Here is an 18,675-nt window from a genome sequence, read left to right as displayed (position 1 = left end):
TCTCCCATCCCCTGGGGTGCAGCAAGGAGCCTGCACTGGTCTTGTAGCCCCGCAGCAAAGCACTCCCTTCTGCAGCCAGCGGGAGGGGAGCGGCAGGACACTATTTAAGACTACACGGGACACTTTTGGACCCTGGGCCATGGGGTTGGGAACTGCTGATTTACATATTTGACATACTCCACATGTAGAGGAATTTATCTCCACCACCCCATATTATTTATACTCACAAACATACACATATACAGGCACTCATCCTGCAAATTTGCAAGTGAGCAACTTTACACATACGAGAAGTGGCACTTAATTTGCAGGATTGGGTCCTATATTAAAAACACACACATATGCCCCTCTTAAAATTAAGCCTTTAAGCAAATAAATATATTCTATAGCCATTCTTTAGTTAACACAAGTCAAACAGAACTGTGATTTTAGTTATCACTGGTACTTTATACATTTGACCGAGGCACTTCAGAGTATGAAATTGCAGAGGAGTATACCAATTTGTGAAATGTTTATAAATCTTGAAAATGCAGTTAGTTATTTGGGATTTGACAGCATATCCCCATTTCATGAGTGTTATATTTCCCTCCACAATTAACTTGCTATTATATACCTTCATATGAACAGGACATTTCTCAATTCATTCTTTATATTCCATTTGCACCACAAAATAATAAATAGCAGTTAAATAGCACAGCTGAATTTACCTAGATGTCCACAGTATTTTATTACTTATCAAAAAACTAAAGTTAGCTCAAAAAATTGAAGACATAAGTGGGTATCAAGTGCAAAAAATTCCAGTAATCCTTGAAAATTTAAAAGATCACCACAACCCGTAACATCAAGGAACATGAAATATTTCTTACCGTTACAAAGTTATTTAAGTTACATTGATTTAAGAAAAAAAGCATTCAACACTAGTAAATTCTCATAAAGTCAATAATTCACAAGTCTTTAAAAATAATCTACCTTACAAAATATTTTCGGTAAAGAAGTTTAAGAACTACAAGGAGAAAAATTTTAAAATGTTATGCCGTATACTTATTTACATATATTGCAAGCTTTGAAACAAAATAGAAAACTATCTACGCAGTTGTGAATTGATAGGAGTCCCCTCATTTTTGATGCTTTAATCTTACTTTAGCAAATCCCACATACACTAAGTACTACAAGTTTTCACTTTTCTAACTAAATAAAATTTGGTAAGCGAGTCTTGATAAATTATTGGGGATGCTAGAATTCTCCATCTAAAACTTCAAAAAGGTAGTAAAAGAAAGCAAACATGAAACTATTGAACATATGTCTGTGTAATGTTTTTTATTTTCTTGCAAACTGGTCTCTTTTTGCCATGGGGAACCAAGCAACTTTTAAATTCAGTATGATTACACACATGCATGCGCACATACACATCCCACCCCACTCCTCATCCCCCTCTCAAAAAAGGAAAAAACTGTAAAGAAAACTTCCTGTTTTTAGCCATGACTAAGCACCAGAGCCAAATGGAAAATTTCAGACGGAATGCTTTTCTGTTGGAAAATGAGGATTCATCCAAATATAAACATTTCCATTAGAAACCTGCCTGACTTCCTGTCAGCTTGCCTGCCTGGCTCCACAGCAGCTCAGTGTCCCAACATCCTTGGGGTACCAGGATCCCTAGCTCCCTGTCATCTCAGCAGATGGTCTGCCCCAGAGCTGCGTTTCCAAGCTGCTTAGCTCCCAAGCTCCCCAACAGGTGGGCTCCTGGGGCTGCATATAGCTCAGGGAGCCTTAGAAACTTTTACAAAAAGTCAAACCAAAATGTCCCTTTTACTGTTTTTAAAATGACATTTTGGAATTGCCATTCTGCTGAAAATTTAATTTTTTGTTCAATTTTGAGTTTCAGAATTTCCTGTGGAACAGGAATTCTTGTTTCCAGCCAACTCAACTAAGCATTTAAATGGCTGAATTTCATATCAGACTTTCTATAGGAAGCTCATTTATTTCACATCAATGGCCATCTTTAAAGAAAAGAAAAGAAAAAATTAAATATCGAAGAGTAAATATTTTTAATTCAAGGTAAAAGGATGTAAGCAGCGTTTCAGCAGTTTTAACAGTAAAATTACCGAATGTTATCTGATAAACTTTTCCTTTCCAAATTTGTACATAAGGGGACATCTTGATTTCTCCAATTAGATGCATATAACTTACTGCTTCAAAATTTACCAAAAGGGCATCAACATATGATCAGAGATATGCGTGTGCAACTTCATTTCTTTCCCTGCGGCATAGGGCGCTTTATGCAGCAGATGTAAGATCAGTATTTGAACCAAAAAGTGTTTTGTGCTTGGAGGAGAACAAATATTCTTGCATTTTAAACCATCCCTGAGTCAAACACACACAACAAGACATGATAACCTCCCTCCCCTTTCAAAAAACCCACAATGATTTTTTTTTTTTAAATGAAAAAACCCACAGATGAAGCTGAATAAAAATGAACATGTCACTACACTGGACAGACTGCAGGTCAAATTTCAACGGTATCAACACAAAGCATTAGCTTTAAAACTCATTTTATACATATCTGTCTTTTTACCATGTTATATGTTATACATCTGACTGTTTACATTAACAAGTTATCCTCTGTCTGAGACTCTAATTGGCAGCAGACAATCTTTGTGAATAGGCTAAATGATACCCTTTGGTGAATTATTCCCCTTAGCATGCTATTTAACCTATGCTGATGGAAGGGCTTCTTCCATGAGTGTAGGTAATCCACCTCCCCAAGAGTCAGTAGTTATTGATTGGAGAAGCCCTCCCATCAACACAGCGCGCCTACACTAGGAGTTAGGTCCATATAGCAGCGTCGCTCAGCGGTGTGGATTTTCCACAACGCAGAGATGCAGTTATACCAACATAAATTGCTAGAGTAGACCAAGCCTAAAAAGACTGGAAAACTACTGGAACTATGACATCACAAGAGACCGAAAACACCAACTGAGAGGATTAAAGGATTTTTAGACAGTGTTTAAAACCCTGTTTTTACCAATACCTATTCCTAATGAACACCTGGGAAAAATGACTTTTTTTTTTTTTTTTTTTTTTTTACACATATTCCACATTCTTGTTCCTCCAATTAAGTAAGGTATGACAGTTCACATCACACACCTCATACATCCTTACTCCCCAAGTAGTTCTCCAGCAAAACCAGGGAAGATAAAATTTGACTTAGCTGATAATGCTAAGGTAAAAACATGCAAGTTTTTTTATACACCTTTCAGTTTCTCTCTATTATACCATAAAGTAGCAAAAAGAGAAAAAGTTAATCTTTTAAACTTCCTGTAGACGTTAAAATTAACTTATAATTTCCTATCCTTTTAAAAAGCTTTCCCTCTCACTCTCCTCTACAAAAGAGCCCTACACAATTCTTGTAATTTTTTTCTATTGTTTTCTAATGTTCATTTGATAATGCCAGCATTCTTGCAAGGCTTCAACCACCAAGTCAATGTTATCTAATTTCAACCTTAACTCCAGCTTGAAGTTTTAGGTCTGTGAATACCTGGACCACCTTGATGGTGAGATGGGACAAGAACATCACACAGGCCAGCCGGATTGCCCTGAGTTCCCTGACATTGATATGAAATGTTAGCTCATCTTTGGTTCAGTGGCCCAGAGTCCTGAGGGAACCTACGTAGGTTCCCCACCCTAACTCTGAGGCATCTGATGCAAGTGACACCATCAGATGGGGGCTACAAATGGCACTTCTCTGAGTACACGTCAAGGCCTTGTCCACCATGATAAAGAGGTAAGTATATGCGGGGGAACAGTGATGACTGTGTCCAGGTGATGCCTTAATGGGGAGTAACCAACGCCAAACACATCTTCAGGGGTCTGAGGTGCAGTCTGGCATACCTGACCATGTAAGTGCAGGCTGCCTGCCATGTGACCCAGCAGACAGACACATTCTCACCACGATGAGAGGGTGGGCTGACACTTGGGCTACAAGGTCTGACATGGCCAGAAATCTGGCTTCTGGTAAAGACGCTCTGGCTTGTATGGAGACCAAGACCGCACTGGTAAACTTTATCCTTTGTACTGGTATAAGCATTGATTTTTTTCTCATTTATTAACAAGCCTAGCGTCTGGCAGGTGGTCTGAACGACTTCAATGCTCCATTGGACCTGCAGTCTTGAGTGGCCCAGGTAGGGAAAGACTTATATGCCCCACCATCTGAGGTAGGCTGATACCATCACCATGCACTTGGTGAACACGTGTGGTGCTGTTGATAGGCCAAAGGAGAACACAGTGAACTGATAGTGCTGCCTTCCAACTACGAAGCATAGGAACCTTCTGTGGCCTGAGAAGACAGAGATATGGAAACAGGCATCCTTCAAATTGAGAGTGGCGTACCAGTTGTCTGGATCCAGAGAGAGGATGATGGAGGCTAGAGACACCATGCGGAACTTCAATTTCTTGAGATACCTGTTGAGGCCTTGCAGGTCCAGAATGGGTCTCAGACCCTCCTTTTGCCTTTGGGATCAGAAAGTAGCAGGAATAAAACCCTCTTCCTTCCAGCTCTTGAGGAACCTTTTCCACAGCGCCCACCCTCAGAAGCGCTTATACCTCCTGGGTGAGGAGTTGCTTGTGAGAGAGGTCCCTGAAGAGGGACAGGGAAGGTGGGTGGGAAGCTGGAAGCGAGGTGAACTGAAGGGTGTACCCGACCGCTATTGTATTTAGAATCCAACGGTCCAATATTATAGTAGCCCAAGCCGGGAGAAACAGAATAAGGCGGCAGGAAAAGAGGGGGGGAAACTGAATCCTTTGAAATGACTGGTAGGTCACCCTCCGGTGCACCTTCAATAGTTCTGTTGGCCCCCAAGGTGGTAGCAGCTGGGACCTGCTCAGGTGGCCAAAGCCGGCGACTGGCCTTGACGTCTTATATCCCTTGATCTTCCTTCTATAAGGATCTGCTCTCCGTTGGCTCCCGAATCCCTGTGGTTGCTGAAGTGTGAAGTGCTGCCTAGTGGATGGCAGGGTGTTAATCCCCACAGAACGCAGTGTAGCCCTAGAATCTTTCATCCCATGCAGACTAGAGTCTGTCTGGTCCACAAACAGGGCTGACCTATCGAAACGGAGGTCCTGGATGAACTGTTGGATCTCCAACGAGAGACCTGATGACTGGAGCCACAATGCCATCTTCATCGACACCATAGACACCATGGTTCTAGCCGCAGAGTCGGCTGCATCTGAGGTAGCCTGGGGAAAGGCCCTTACTACCGCTTGACCTTCTTCCAGGATGGCCTCAAATTCCTGTTTGGAGGCCTGCGGCAAGGAGTTGGAGAACTTTTTTAACAACTGCCAGATGTTATAACCATATCTACCCATCTGGGCTTGCTGCAGGCTGAGTTTGGACTGTGGAATAAACCTCCCTTCTCAGGGTGTTGGTGGCACCGGGATAGCCAAAAGGTCCTTTATCTCCTGGAAAGCCTCAGGCGATGTGGGCACCAACAGGTGCCAAGGGCCCTTGTCATGCCCCAGAGTCGCAGTGGGGCCAGTGTTGGGCTGGAGACCTGGATGGGAAAGGGCACCTCGTGGGTCAATGGGAACTGGCAGCCCAACGCGGGTCTCACCATGTCTCCTGTGCCCATCTTAGTCCTTCTTGGCAGTGGCGATTGCCCTAGCTTGGCATGTGCCTTCTTCTGCTTCTTGTTAGGCACCAGACATGGCAATCGGTGCTGGGAAGATGACGGTACTGGTGGGGAGTGTGGAGGGGCGCACTCTGCACCAAAGCAGATGTGCTCGATGCCATGTCCGACTGGCTCAGCTCTGATGCCAATCTAAATGCCGATTCCATTAAAGCGCCCAGAGTCTAATGTCTCGTTCTTTCTTGGTGAGGGGCCTAAATTCTTGCAAATATTGCATTTTTTCTGCTCGTGAATCTCTCCCAAACACTTCAGACAGCTCTGGTGTGGGTGGCTTTCTGCATAGGCTGCTTACATGAAGCACAGGGTTTGAAACCTGGAGACCGGATCATGCCCCATCGCTGGATCGAAGTGCAACTTCCTAACAAACACTTAACTACAACAAACTGAACTACATACACTGAGATAAACGGAGAAAATCACTAGATGGGGAAGCCTGCTGTGGCAAGAGTGTTCCAGCACCATCACAAATGGTAGGAATTGACTCCTATATACTGGAGCATTCACGTGTCACTGCAGGGGACACTAGGACTGGCCTATGAATACCACTAGGGGAAAAATTTCTGGCACCAGTGCATGTGGCGCACACACACACCTAATTGGGAATGGATATGAGAGCAAGCACTCCAAGAAGAACAAGAGTTTGCAGTGCACAGACTTAAATAAGAGAGGAGTGGGGGAGACTAGATGCTGACAGCAAAAAACCCAGGAACAATCACTTAACTTTCCTTCCAGATCCTATAGCCCTTAATATTTGATATATAGTACAGAAAATATGATGTTTTTTTTAAATGGCTCATTCGAGTACCATAATACAATTGTATTATGTACATAATATATGTATAAATATATATATATATATACACACACACACACACACATATATATAAATAAAATGTACAGATTACATTTAACACTCATACTAATGAAAAATGATTATGCTGATTTATCTTCCAATTGCTATGAATGTGGATATGTACTAAGAGAAGAATGCTATCACAGAAAAGTGCCTTTTAGTAGAATTTGTCTATGACTGAACGATTTTCAAAAGGTACATCTGAGTTAAAAAAAAAAACAAAAAAACAACAAAGTCTTTGGAACACAAACACTCTGACTATCAGTATGAAATAATAATTTAGTAAAATATCTGAAAACAGAAATACTCTTGCATTTTCTGTATTTCAAATTTCATTTTATTTTAATTGAACACTAACATCTAAAGGCTCTGTACTAGTTTAAGACTCTGAACCTGCAAAGAAAAACAATTTCAACTGTTTCTGGATTTTGCAAAGATATAAAGGAATGACCAGTGCAAGTGGCCCTTCCTAAAAGATCATGGCCCACAGCAGTAGCAAATTCCAACAAACTGATCACTTAGCCGAGTTAGTATTAAAGAGGTAGACAGGTATGGAAAACTTTAATGAAGAACTCTGTCAGTAAAAGACAGCAATTCAGGATAGAAACACTTTGTTCTAGAGCAGGGTTTCTCAACCTTTTAAGTAGCAAGTATCCCCTAACTTCTGAAAATTTTAATAAGTACCCCAACACTCAATTTTCCACTCTGAGAAATACAATCTTTTTCTCTTTTACTGCTGGACAACTGTATTTCTCGTAAAGCAAGAGAGTTCTGAGTTCTGCTATGTGGCTTTGGCAGATCACAAAACCCCCTGCTGTTTCTCCCCTCCTTCCTTCTCCCCTTCCTCCATATAGGAGCAAAGATCAATGCCAGCCAATCACTATGGCCTGATGGTGGGGTCATGTGGTGTTCTCCCCTCATGCAGGTGGGAACTTGTGAGGTGTGAGCAGGCACTAGCAGCCCACCAGAGTGGATAGCAGCGCTCCCCATGGACGTCCCTAGGGGTGTGCAGGCCTGGGACAAAACACACTTGTGGGCCCCTCTTAACATTTTTATACTGGTAAAATCCGGAGCTGTCATAGTTGTCAATTTAACTGCTCAACTAGAATAGTGAAATTCACAAGTAAGCATGCTGGTAGATCCCGGCTCCAGGACTGGGCAAGCCGCTGGGCTCTTTGCTTGGCTTTCTGGCCACCGGGCTTTGAGCCAAGGAGGGGAGCTGCCCCCTGGGCAAGTTGCAGTTAGCTGCCGTCTGATTGCCAGCCCGGGAGGTGGGTGACTGCCACCTGCTGCAAGCTGGGGCAGAGGAGGCTTCCGCACAGGCTGGGAACTGGCAATGTGTGCAGGCAGCTGCTGCCCGTCTTCAAACTGGGGCATGGGAGGCTGTCTCTCAACTCAGAACCAGGGTGCAGGTGGCAGCCAGCCAGCTGTGAGCCCAGCTTGCAAGGCGCAGGAGGCTGCCACTGGGCTCCCACCTGGGAGCTGGGACCTGGCAGGACTGGGTGGCTGCCGCCCGGCTTCCCAAAAAGTCAGTGGCTGCTGCCCAAGCCTCCGGCTGTCGCCAGGCATCCCAAAAAGCCGGCGGTTGCCACTCAGCTTCTCAGGACTGGGGCGACTGCGTCTACCTCGCAGCTGGGGCTGGTCGGGAAGCAGGTGGCTGCAACCTGGCTTCCCCAGAAGTTGGCGACTGCCACTCACCTCCCTTCACTGGATTTTTCGCCGCATACCCCCTGCCTGTGTCTCGCGTACGTGCCACAGGTTGAGAAACTTTGTAAAATAAGCACAAAATGGAAAACAAGGAGCTATTTCAGTAGCAGTTATGAAATCAATAACTCATCAATTTAGTAGATAGCTAAATCCATAGAAGTTGTGTGTGTTTAACAACTATATGACTGAGCCCCTGAGCAATGTTCAAGATTAAGTGGAAAACTTGCTGACTAACTCAAGTCTAGACTTACATGAACCTAAGCCTACTTATACATTTCCTCTAAATTAACTAAATAAAAAATAAACATGTATCTTAAATATGTATTTTGAGATAAAGCAACAAAAATATGAATAGATTTAAAATGCACAATTCTATTAAATTGAATTTTATTTTAAAGAAAACATTTCTGTTCACCTACAGGGTTTTCTTTTAACCATGTGGTTAGAGCAGTGGTTCCCAAATTTTTGAAGTCATGACCCCCTCTTACATGGTCCGTGTCCCCCCCGTCTCCCCAGGAGCCGCAAATAGTAGCCAGGGCCAGACGCCGGGCCAGAGCCATGGTCAGGGGCCAGGACAGGGGCCTGATCCACAGCTGGGGCAGGAATGGGGGCTGGAGCTGAAGTCGTGGGGCCAGGGGCCAGGTATGCACAGGGCTGCAGCTGGGAGCTGGGCCACAGCCGGAAGCGAGGCTCGGGGCTGCAGCCGGGGCTGCAGAGGAGATAGGTGCAGAGCGGAGCTGGCCTAGGTCCCAATACGCCCCCCTGAATGTTGCTCTGTGCCCACTAGGGTGCGTACCCTACAGTTTGGGGACCTCTGGGTTAGAGTAATATAGCTAAAACTTCTGAACTATGAAATAGAGTGCAAGTAAAAGCTGTTATCCCCAGTCAATTTACTTAATTCCTTCAAGATACTGAAAATAAAGCATCAAACTGTCTCAATCACAAGCAGACTAAATAAAGACACAAAAAACAGTGTAACAAAAAAAATGCAACTCAAAATATCTGGGATGAAATCCTGGCCTCACTGAAGTCAGTAAAAGTTTTGCCATTGCTTCCAATGGAGCCAAGATGTTAATCCTTGCATCTAAGCAGGAAGTCACAACTCAATTTTACAATAATTAGCATTTCAGACAATCTTTGTTTTTCAACTGTTACATAAAATGTAACTGATAACATTTACTTGTTAATGTTAGAACTAAAAACCGCAGTTTGTTGTTTCTTGATTTTTTTTTAAATCAATCTATACTATAAACCTTTATAAATGTAATTTAAAATGTCTGGATTAATTTCATAAGTGGGTCTATACAAATCTGTACATTCTGTATCTAGAATATATAGCAATGCTATATGATATACATATTTTATATTATAAACTTGTATTAACAATGGATGAAAGTAAACATTTAGCGATAGAAGCTCTGTAGACATTTACTGCAGATTAATCCATTCTCTGAATTCAAAACAATCTAGTCTCATATTATTCAGGTTAATTCCTTCCTTAGTATAACAAATTAGGTATCAGTGTTGTTCCCAAGTATGTCTGAAAAAACATTTGTACAGAAAAAAATTCCTTTAAAAATTGTACCGATTTTTATTTGTAATTTCCTCAACATACATTTTCTGGCAATGGAACCTGCTCCAGCTGGTTTAACAGTAAACAGAACCTTTTAAAATTATACTTTCACAGCACAAATTTTTTATTCAGCTCCCATTTAGTTTAAGTAGCGTCAGAACTAACATCATGCATACATGTTTCAAACAAAGATATCAACATGACAAATGGGACAGGATATGTAAAAAAAGAATTTTTAAAGAGCAACATAAGGAAAGTATATATTATTAGTTTCTTACTTTAGCCTTCCCTCTCTCGTACACTGTTCTACCCAAAAGGTCTACTACAAATATAGCTGAGAAAACCACCATCAGGAAGAATAACTAACTTACATAACTGCACCTCACAGGATGGAATAAGTTCCTCACAATAATTTCTGAATAAAACTAGTCTAGATGACATCTAGCCATGGTAATCTTACAGTTAGATTCTTTAGCTCAAATATTTGACATCAAGTTTTCTGACGCATGACTTTATTTTTTAGAAATCTTAGTTTAAAAACAGAAAATTTCTAAAAAAACCCAACACTATTATTTTAAACACCCCAGATACAATACGCTGTATACTTACGTATCACACACACATTCTAAACTTATGTAATTTTTGCTTCATGGGATGGTGTTAGATGGAAAAATTATACAAAATAAAGAGGCAGGTGACAAATACAAAATAAGAAGTCAGATACAATACACTGAGGGCACTGATAGGAGGATTCATGTTTATATCCTATAAAAGAAATATAATATAGATTCACCAGTGGTCTTTTCATAGGAAATGAGTTGTTTGTGTCACCTAATGGATGCAAGGGAAAGATAACAGGAAGCAAGCATAACAAAAATTGTTGGGTTTTTTTTGTTTTTTTTGAGAGATAGGTCTGTGCTACAGCAATAAAAATTTGAGAAACAAGCATGGCTCCTTAGAAGTCCAATAATAAAGGGCTGTCAGCAACAAACCAATAATTTTCCTAAACCATAACTGCACTCAGTTCAACTGTGAGGAAAAATGGTGCAGTGTTGAAATAACAAAGAATTAAAGAATTCCTTAAAGTAAATATACATTAAAATCTGTCTGTTTTATCATCCGCATTATCTTCCAAAATTCCTGCCCATCAATATGTAAGTTTTGTAATATTTACCTGTATCCAAGCGCTTTACAGGGGACTCATCATCAACCTCAGAATCTCCACATGCACTTCTTGATCTTTTCCGTGGCTGCAGAAGAGTCTCCAACCTTGGAAGGACTACAGACAAAAAGGTTTTGGTCCCTAGCTGTGGAGAAGTTGGCTGGGTTTCAGTGTTCTTTGCAGACTTTGGGGGGCTTATACTTTTTGATTTGCAGAAGAGAATGGATGTACGTCTGTTTACATCAGTTGATGACTCAGCTACAGCAGAAACAGTCGACTCATTGAGATTACTGTCAAGTAAGTGTTCTGGAGTGTGTCCATTTATTTCTTTCTGAATGGAAGTGCTATATAATTCATTATCAAATTTTACTCTTTTGTAAAGTTTACTCTGCTCTGGATTGAGTTCTACTGGTTTGAGGGTTGGTGGTTCTGAATTAGTCTCCAAGTTTGAAGGAAGAGGTAATGCATCTGATGGTTCAAGTTTAGGGGGAGATTTATCTCCTGAAAAAATTATAAATAAAGTGTGATTTTTGAAAACTGGTAGTTATAAAATCTATTATAAAACTCACTATAAATGTGCAGCTCATCAAATAATTGTTGTTTGGAAACAAATCATAACATTTTAAATACATAAACGTTTGGCTAGCAACAACCTATCCTAATTAGTAGTGCCTAGTTTTATACTGGGATTGTAACAAATTAGGTGTTTACATTTAGTGTTAAAGATTTAAACCTGGGTAGGTATTTTACCTTACATGCGATGATATTAGTTTCATAAGTAAATCTAAAAACAGGTACGAGAACTTTTTACAGAAAGGTGGAGAAGCAGATGATTTGTATTTGGTAATGCAAGTATTTCATCATTAACGTAAAAAGGCTGAATACATTTGCCTAATTTAAATATCATCTTACCTGTTTAAGTTAATTTAAATAAGAAAAGCATTTTTAAAGCAGATAAGCATTTTTTTAAATTGCATTTGTAGCTTAACCTATCAGAATCAACTGTAAGAGTGAGCTATAAACTGTTACCAGATTTACAAATTGATAAATTCTGCAAAGCTGCTTTACAGTTATGGTTACCAGTTTTAAAATCTAAAAAAGTATAGTTACTGACAAATGCTTGGCAAAGACATCTTTGCAGACATTACAGGAGAAATCAGAAAAACCACCCCTCTACCAATTTTTATTTTCCCCCTATCCAACCCCAACTGTCAAATCTGACTTTTGTTTTGTTTTTCTTTCAATTTCATGGTGGAGAATGGCAAGACACACATTATGGGTATTTAGATAAAACTAGCACTAGAAAATGCTCTTTAACAGAAGAAAAAATTCTGCTCTAAAGTATTCAACAAAACTAGCAAAAAATTACCCAACTCAGTTTTCAAGAGGTAAGTATAAAAATTATTCATCTTTCCTACACCCCCATGTTGAGACAGGTATATTGCTACACTAAATGAAAAGGCTATAATCTTCACAGGTGAAACATTTATGCAATCAAATGATATTTTGTGACATAACTTTTGTAACTTGTTGCACCACAAAAATAACAGTAGGTGTAGAATACAAAAGGATCAAGCATATTTCACTAATCCCATGCAGATTTACATTTATATATATATAGTGCACATAAACCACTGGAAAGTCTGGAATTCTATTGACTTGACAAACTAATGAATTATCATTAATTGTTTATTTACAGCAGTGCCCACTCTGTGGTAAGTGCTTTCTATACAATCAATAAAGACTGCCTTTGCTCTGAGGAGTTCACAATCTACAAATTAGTAAGGAAACATCTAAAATGTTAAAATATCAGTTGCATCCAAATCCTGAAGAGGCAGAATCTGGTGCTTCTCTTGTGAATTTACTTAGGACAAGACCCCAAAATGAGAATTCTATACAAATGGTATCTTAAAAAATAAATGTATACTTTCTTTTTAAGCACAGACTGGATAAGAATGTTTTAGATTGTTCCTCTCTATGTATCCCAATTATTTGTAAGAAAAATGTAATATATGAGAAACATCCACCCAATATCTAAATGCCAATGGAAACAATTAGCAAAAGGGAGAATTTACCCACATAATACAAAGCTGTAATTTTACTGAGGTATTCTGCAAATATTGTAACTCCCATTATGCAGATCTTTTTGTGAGGTAAGAAATCCAAAATAGAATTATAAACATGTTGGATAATCCACAGCACTTCGAAAGACTTAACGATGTAAAAATTTCTCTTCCTTGGTCAATGCCTGTTGTGTTTCTGTTTGTTTGTTTTTTTAAACAACTATCAGGATTTACTTGCCTACATCTCTTATATCTGTTTTGCAATATGTTTCGAATTCTTTTTTAACCCACTTCTATTTCAGAGTTTAATTTTAAGCTACTTACAATCCTGAAAGTTATGTGAATTTTTAACTGTATTTTGGACATATTAGATCTATTCAGAATAAGTATGTTAACCTTTTTTTAAAAATACTTTTTTCCCCAGCTACATGTAATAAGTACGTCTGATCACTATGCATTTTATTTTTACACACGCCTTTTTACTATTTTAAGATTCAAATGTATGTGCATCACCCTGTTTTTTTAATTAGCTGTCAGTAAGAATGTTCAGAAATAAATGTCTTCAGTTTTAACAAGAGTAGGGAGATAAATTAAGGAATCAGATTTGATTAAAATAATTTAATAGTTATTCTAAGGGTACTAAGAAAATCACAGAACTAGGTGAGAAGGCCAGTTGTAGTTACATTTGTCTAACACTATGCCTCCTCCACATTGCAGCAGGTTATATATTTTGAAAAACATCTTTATCAAGCTGAGAGAATCAAATGTGCAATTAAGCATATCTTTTTTTTGTTTGTTTTTTTAAATACCAGCTTTCAAACTACTTGCAAGCCTCAAATTACACAATAGCTAATCTATGTAAACACGTCTTATTCTGATTATGGTAATTTTCCATCCCTCACCCTTCTTTCCTATTGTTATCATATTCTGTATCCTTATACTTTATTTCTGGCAAATTCCACCAACAATAAACTAAACAACTACTGGTCTAAGGTGCAGGAGGCAGAAGGCTGAACAGTAGAGAAGGATTTGTTTAATGGCCAAAATTTTTAGCACTGAGTGCCTAAAGTTAGGGTTTTTTATCTATGTGCAGTAATTTAAGTAGGAATAACACAATTTTCAAAAATACTAAGACCCATAATTTCAGTATAAAGCAACAATTTAAAAAAAAAATTTAATTCTGCTACCACTTGTTGCAACCCTTTAAAAATATGTATTTCTTGCAGCAGCAAGGGGAAATTTACCAGACAACAGATTTTACTCATACTAAAGGTAACAAAGGTATGTCAAGTATAGTTTATTTGCAGCCTATCAAACCAGTCCTAAAATCAGATAATAATAGAATATATTTTCTACTGTGGTAATTCACATGACAAATTTAGGATATTTAATTGAAAGTGTTCAAAATGTAAACACCAATGAAAATCTTACCTTCTTCTTCACCTTCTTGTTCTAATGCTGCACTTTCCTCTTCAAAACTTCCAATACCTGATTCTATTTGGGGAGGTTGGTTGTGTTGTTGACTTAGTTTGTTGCGAATAATGCTGATTTCTTTCTTTAACAGCTTTGCTCGTTTGCTCCTTGACCCACTGGATTTCATTGCACAGGTGAGATCAAGTTTTTCTAACAACTCTCTCAGCTGTTCTTCCAAGGACATATGCACTCTGTTAGCTGGATTCAGTAACCTATCCACTGAAGTCAAAACATGTGTAATTTAAGACATCTGTTAATGTGATTTTTTTTTTAAACTACTAGGACAAAAAATATTGTGTAAGTTTCATGTTTTGGAATTAAAAAAATAAAAATAAAATCCAACTTAGATCACCAGTTGAAACAAGTTTTATAGTTTCACTGTCACTAATAAGAAGGTGCCAGTGCAAATTCTTGCCATGCTATTTGTTACAACTCTTCATGATTAGCATTTTTTGCTTCAGAGATCCAGAACTAGAATAGCAGGGACTCTGTAGATCAGGTGCATTGATGAAAAGGATGCAAAGTGATGCTTGACCCATAGCTCTACCAAATACTATTAATCCCTCCCTTTGAGGAGCAAAAATCATTATTTTTTTAAACTCTAGGGTGTGATTATGATCATAAAAGTGAAATTATAGTGGTCATTATATCTTCATTCTTTCCTTGACTTACATTTACCTTTTTCCTCAAGCGTATAAGTCAAAATAAGACTTTTCTGGATTGCTACTACTACAAGATCAACCTGAATATCAAGCTTGTTTGCATCCTGTTTCATGTAACACCACCACTACATAAAAATATCACTAACAACAAACCCCTGATTCAGGAAGGTTAAGCATGTACTGACATTTAAGCATATGAACAGTCTCATTGAACTACTCAAACATGCACAAACATAAGTGCTTTGTATATTTCAATGGGAGGACTCATGCATTAAAGTTAAGCACAAGTTAAGAACCTTGTTAAATTAGGGCCTAAATGTTATGGAATCAGAATTCAACTGAAAAGTTTTTTCTTGATTATGGATAGGGCAGAACAGAGAATGCAGTTTAATCTTTCAAATGTATGATGTGTCTACAGTGCTAAAAATAGTTTTAAAAAAACCCTTATTTTTCGCAATAAACTAAATGGATATGACTTGAAGATGTGTAAGGACTACATAGTCTGAATGCAGTAAAAAAATATACCATTAAAAGACTAAACTTTAAAAATGCAGCTAACGCTTTGTTTATATTTACTGAAAATTAATCATTACAGTAATTTAAAAAGTTTCTTACCATCTTCCCAGGAGAAAGGCGGGGGCAACTCAAGTTTAGGCTGTTCAGGTAAATGCATTCCAGTTTCATTATTATAACCAATCCCCTCAGCATCTCGCTTAGCTTGTCTCAGAACAACACCTCCTTGATCTCTTAATCGCACTGCAGCTCTATAGAATATTGTATCCTTTGCATTGTATTTCATACAGTTATCTATAATAAGATTAAAATCTTCTTCAAACTCATTGAGGTTTTTATAGCCTTGGGAATCTAACCGTTTTCTCATAGTAGATAAATCCATGGGATGTTTAATATGATCCAAATAATCTGGAACCTACAAATAAATATAAAAACAGAAGATATGTAAACTTGAGGCAGGTTTAATAATAAAATAATTGTATTGAGATGAAATAATCTAGATTTTTGAGATTTTAAGTATATTTTGTGAAATTAAGAAACTAGGGTATACAGTTTCTAATCTTCAGCCCTGATCCAGCAAAGTTTTATACGCACGGTTAACTTTTCACATTATGAGATCCCACAAAGTAAAGTTTAGCATAGGCATAAATTTCTGTAGTAGGGTCAAGGCATTAGAATTCTTACTGCCAAGTATTTGCATATGGGTAGTCTGTTCAGACCACTTAGTGGACTTCTAAAAGTGGATTATGAACCTTTTGACTGACAATAAAACTTAACACTATTAATGAATATCAAACATTATATTTTTGTAGTTGTTGAGGGATTAAATAGTAGTATTTTCATTGTATGAAAATGTGGTATATGAACTTAGTTTTCCTTTGGGAAATATTGATCTTCCATCTCCAAAATAATTTAAGACATATTTTCTAGGATTATTTGAAAAACAGAAATAAAAATGAAGATACTTGATGAAGGAGGTTGGAAAGGTAACATGATCATGACATGTTTACCACATTTAAACAAATTAAATTTTAGACTACAAAATGAGTTTTAAATGTCTTCCTATATAAAATGTCTATGTTTAAATACTACAGATCTGTTTATTTTAAGAACAGAAAACCAAGCCACAGGTTCTCATTGAATTATTTTCATGTTCCCAGTCTGCTTCTACTGGGGAACAATGCCATCTTGTTGCTAAAAATAAAAATTTAATTTGAACTTATTTTTCAAATATGCATATTGTAAAATAAATTTACATCAAATGTTTCTAGTCCTGCAGTACAACTGAATAAAAAAAATTAAATTCAGCTATATTAACTTGCTATGAACCATGATGAGAAGATTAATTGAAAAGGCACCTCCTTAAGGTTTACTGGCTGAGCAAATATTCGAGCAGAATCCTTTTCCTGCAGCTGGTCCAGAACTGATCGCAACAGTACAGTGAATGGAGTCAGCTGGAGCTCCATTGCAACCTGCTCAACCTTGATCTGAATAATAAAATATAAAACACACCAAATACTAAGTTATTTTCAAGTAAAAGACATGACTATAAATTATTTTGCTATGTAGGTACAAACTGATGTATAGGTGCATCATTTTCAGTAATTGCTAGTATTTATCCTTTGGCTGAGTTGTTGAAGCAAGCCAAATTTCAGGCATAATGTCTCCAAAATATAATGTTACTTTCAGTAATGTCAGTCAGCGTTAGTTTGCCTGCATTTAAATTTAACAGTTTTGAAGGTGAAGAGTTACCATGCTCTCTCAAAAGTGTGTGCTATAAATTCAAGTGAATTTGCAGCTTCACATCCAAGTAGGGATTTATTTTATCAGTTATCTAAATGTGCTTTCAATCTGAGTGTGGCTATAATGCTCGTGTAGATTAAATTTAGTCATTTTTTTGAAAACTATTTTTCAATTTTACAGAAAACAAGCTACAAAAAAGATGCTTTACAGGACAAGACCAAAAATACAAAAAAAAAAAAAAAAAAAAAAAAGAACAACCAATAAAAAGAAAAATACATTTTTTAAGCCAGTGCAAAGCTCAATCATGGTGCCACTTGTAAGGTATATCAAATGAGTTTATAGCACCAATATCCACAAATGAAAATATTATATAATTTAAAACCTGAGGTCTGTTCTACTTAAACTTCCGGAAAAAGTAAAAGTTGTTTGTAAGGTCAAAATCATTAATTACTTCAAATGTTTGATCCTCATGTAGGGATGATCATGTATTTATTTTAATAACTGTAAAGTAAGTTTTACACAATCCTCTATAAAAAGTGGTTTCAGGATATTTTAAGAACATTCTTCTAGTATTCAACATTAAAAGCAACAATTGTTGAAATCAGTATCTTTAATATATCAGTGTTACTTTTGATATGAAATATTTCTTTTTCATATCAATTGATTGATAAGTAGATTTATAGGACTTTATCATCTTTGAATATATTAAGGCTTTAAACTTCAGTATGTAGTCAAGACTTTATTACCTGATGAGTTGATTATATTAACTTGTAATGAAAGTGCAATTATATTCTGAAAAGTAACTTTGGAAAAATATCATCCTGGGGTTTTAATGTTTAATGTCTGAGGAATTCCAGAACACGTGCCCCATTTACAACTAAGTTGTGTTTTTGTAAGTGCCAGCACTGCAAACTCAGTTTTGGCTCTCAGAGTCATGATGAGCTCTTTCCTTCTCACCTAGCACCACCAGTTATAAAGATTTTGCAGGCCAAATTATGCACTCCTTTACACTATGGCAAAGCCACTGCCTTTATTTATGTTTGTACAGGTGTAACCGACCGGTCCTCACTCTCACTGCAAAATACCAGTTATTTTTGACACAAAAGTGAACAAATGCAACACACACTCTACCCAAGATCTGATTAGTAGAAAGGTGCTATTTTTCCTCATTTAGTAACAGACTGCCTTTGAAACCCAAACATAATGGCCTAAAATTAGTCTAAATTCTTTATGCTATGTATGGTT

The 18,675-nt window shown here is 37.8% G+C and overlaps 1 protein-coding gene across 5 annotated transcripts in view; it reads right to left on the bottom strand.

Moving 5' to 3' along the window:
- BRD1 (bromodomain containing 1) overlaps nucleotides 1–18,675 on the bottom strand; it is a 118,615-nt gene that overhangs the window by 43,990 nt on the left and 55,950 nt on the right. For 4 of the 5 annotated variants that reach the window (XM_067564375.1, XM_067564374.1, XM_067564377.1 and 1 more), the window contains 4 exons: nucleotides 17,046–17,174; nucleotides 15,790–16,102; nucleotides 14,471–14,731; nucleotides 10,989–11,477 (listed from right to left, as the gene is read on the bottom strand). In XM_067564375.1, coding sequence (XP_067420476.1) covers nucleotides 10,989–11,477; nucleotides 14,471–14,731; nucleotides 15,790–16,102; nucleotides 17,046–17,174 — 1,192 coding nt within the window. The remainder of the gene's footprint in view (nucleotides 1–10,988; nucleotides 11,478–14,470; nucleotides 14,732–15,789; nucleotides 16,103–17,045; nucleotides 17,175–18,675) is intronic. The other variant, XM_067564376.1, reaches the window with a different exon arrangement.

Source organism: Emydura macquarii, unplaced genomic scaffold (genome assembly GCF_026122565.2).
Source record: "Emydura macquarii macquarii isolate MOO-44397 ecotype Brisbane River unplaced genomic scaffold, CSIRO-AGI_Emac_v2 contig_2636, whole genome shotgun sequence".
Lineage (NCBI taxonomy): Eukaryota > Metazoa > Chordata > Testudines > Chelidae > Emydura > Emydura macquarii.
Note: the sequence above shows the minus strand (reverse complement) of the source record. Positions and strands in the feature narration are given on the sequence as shown.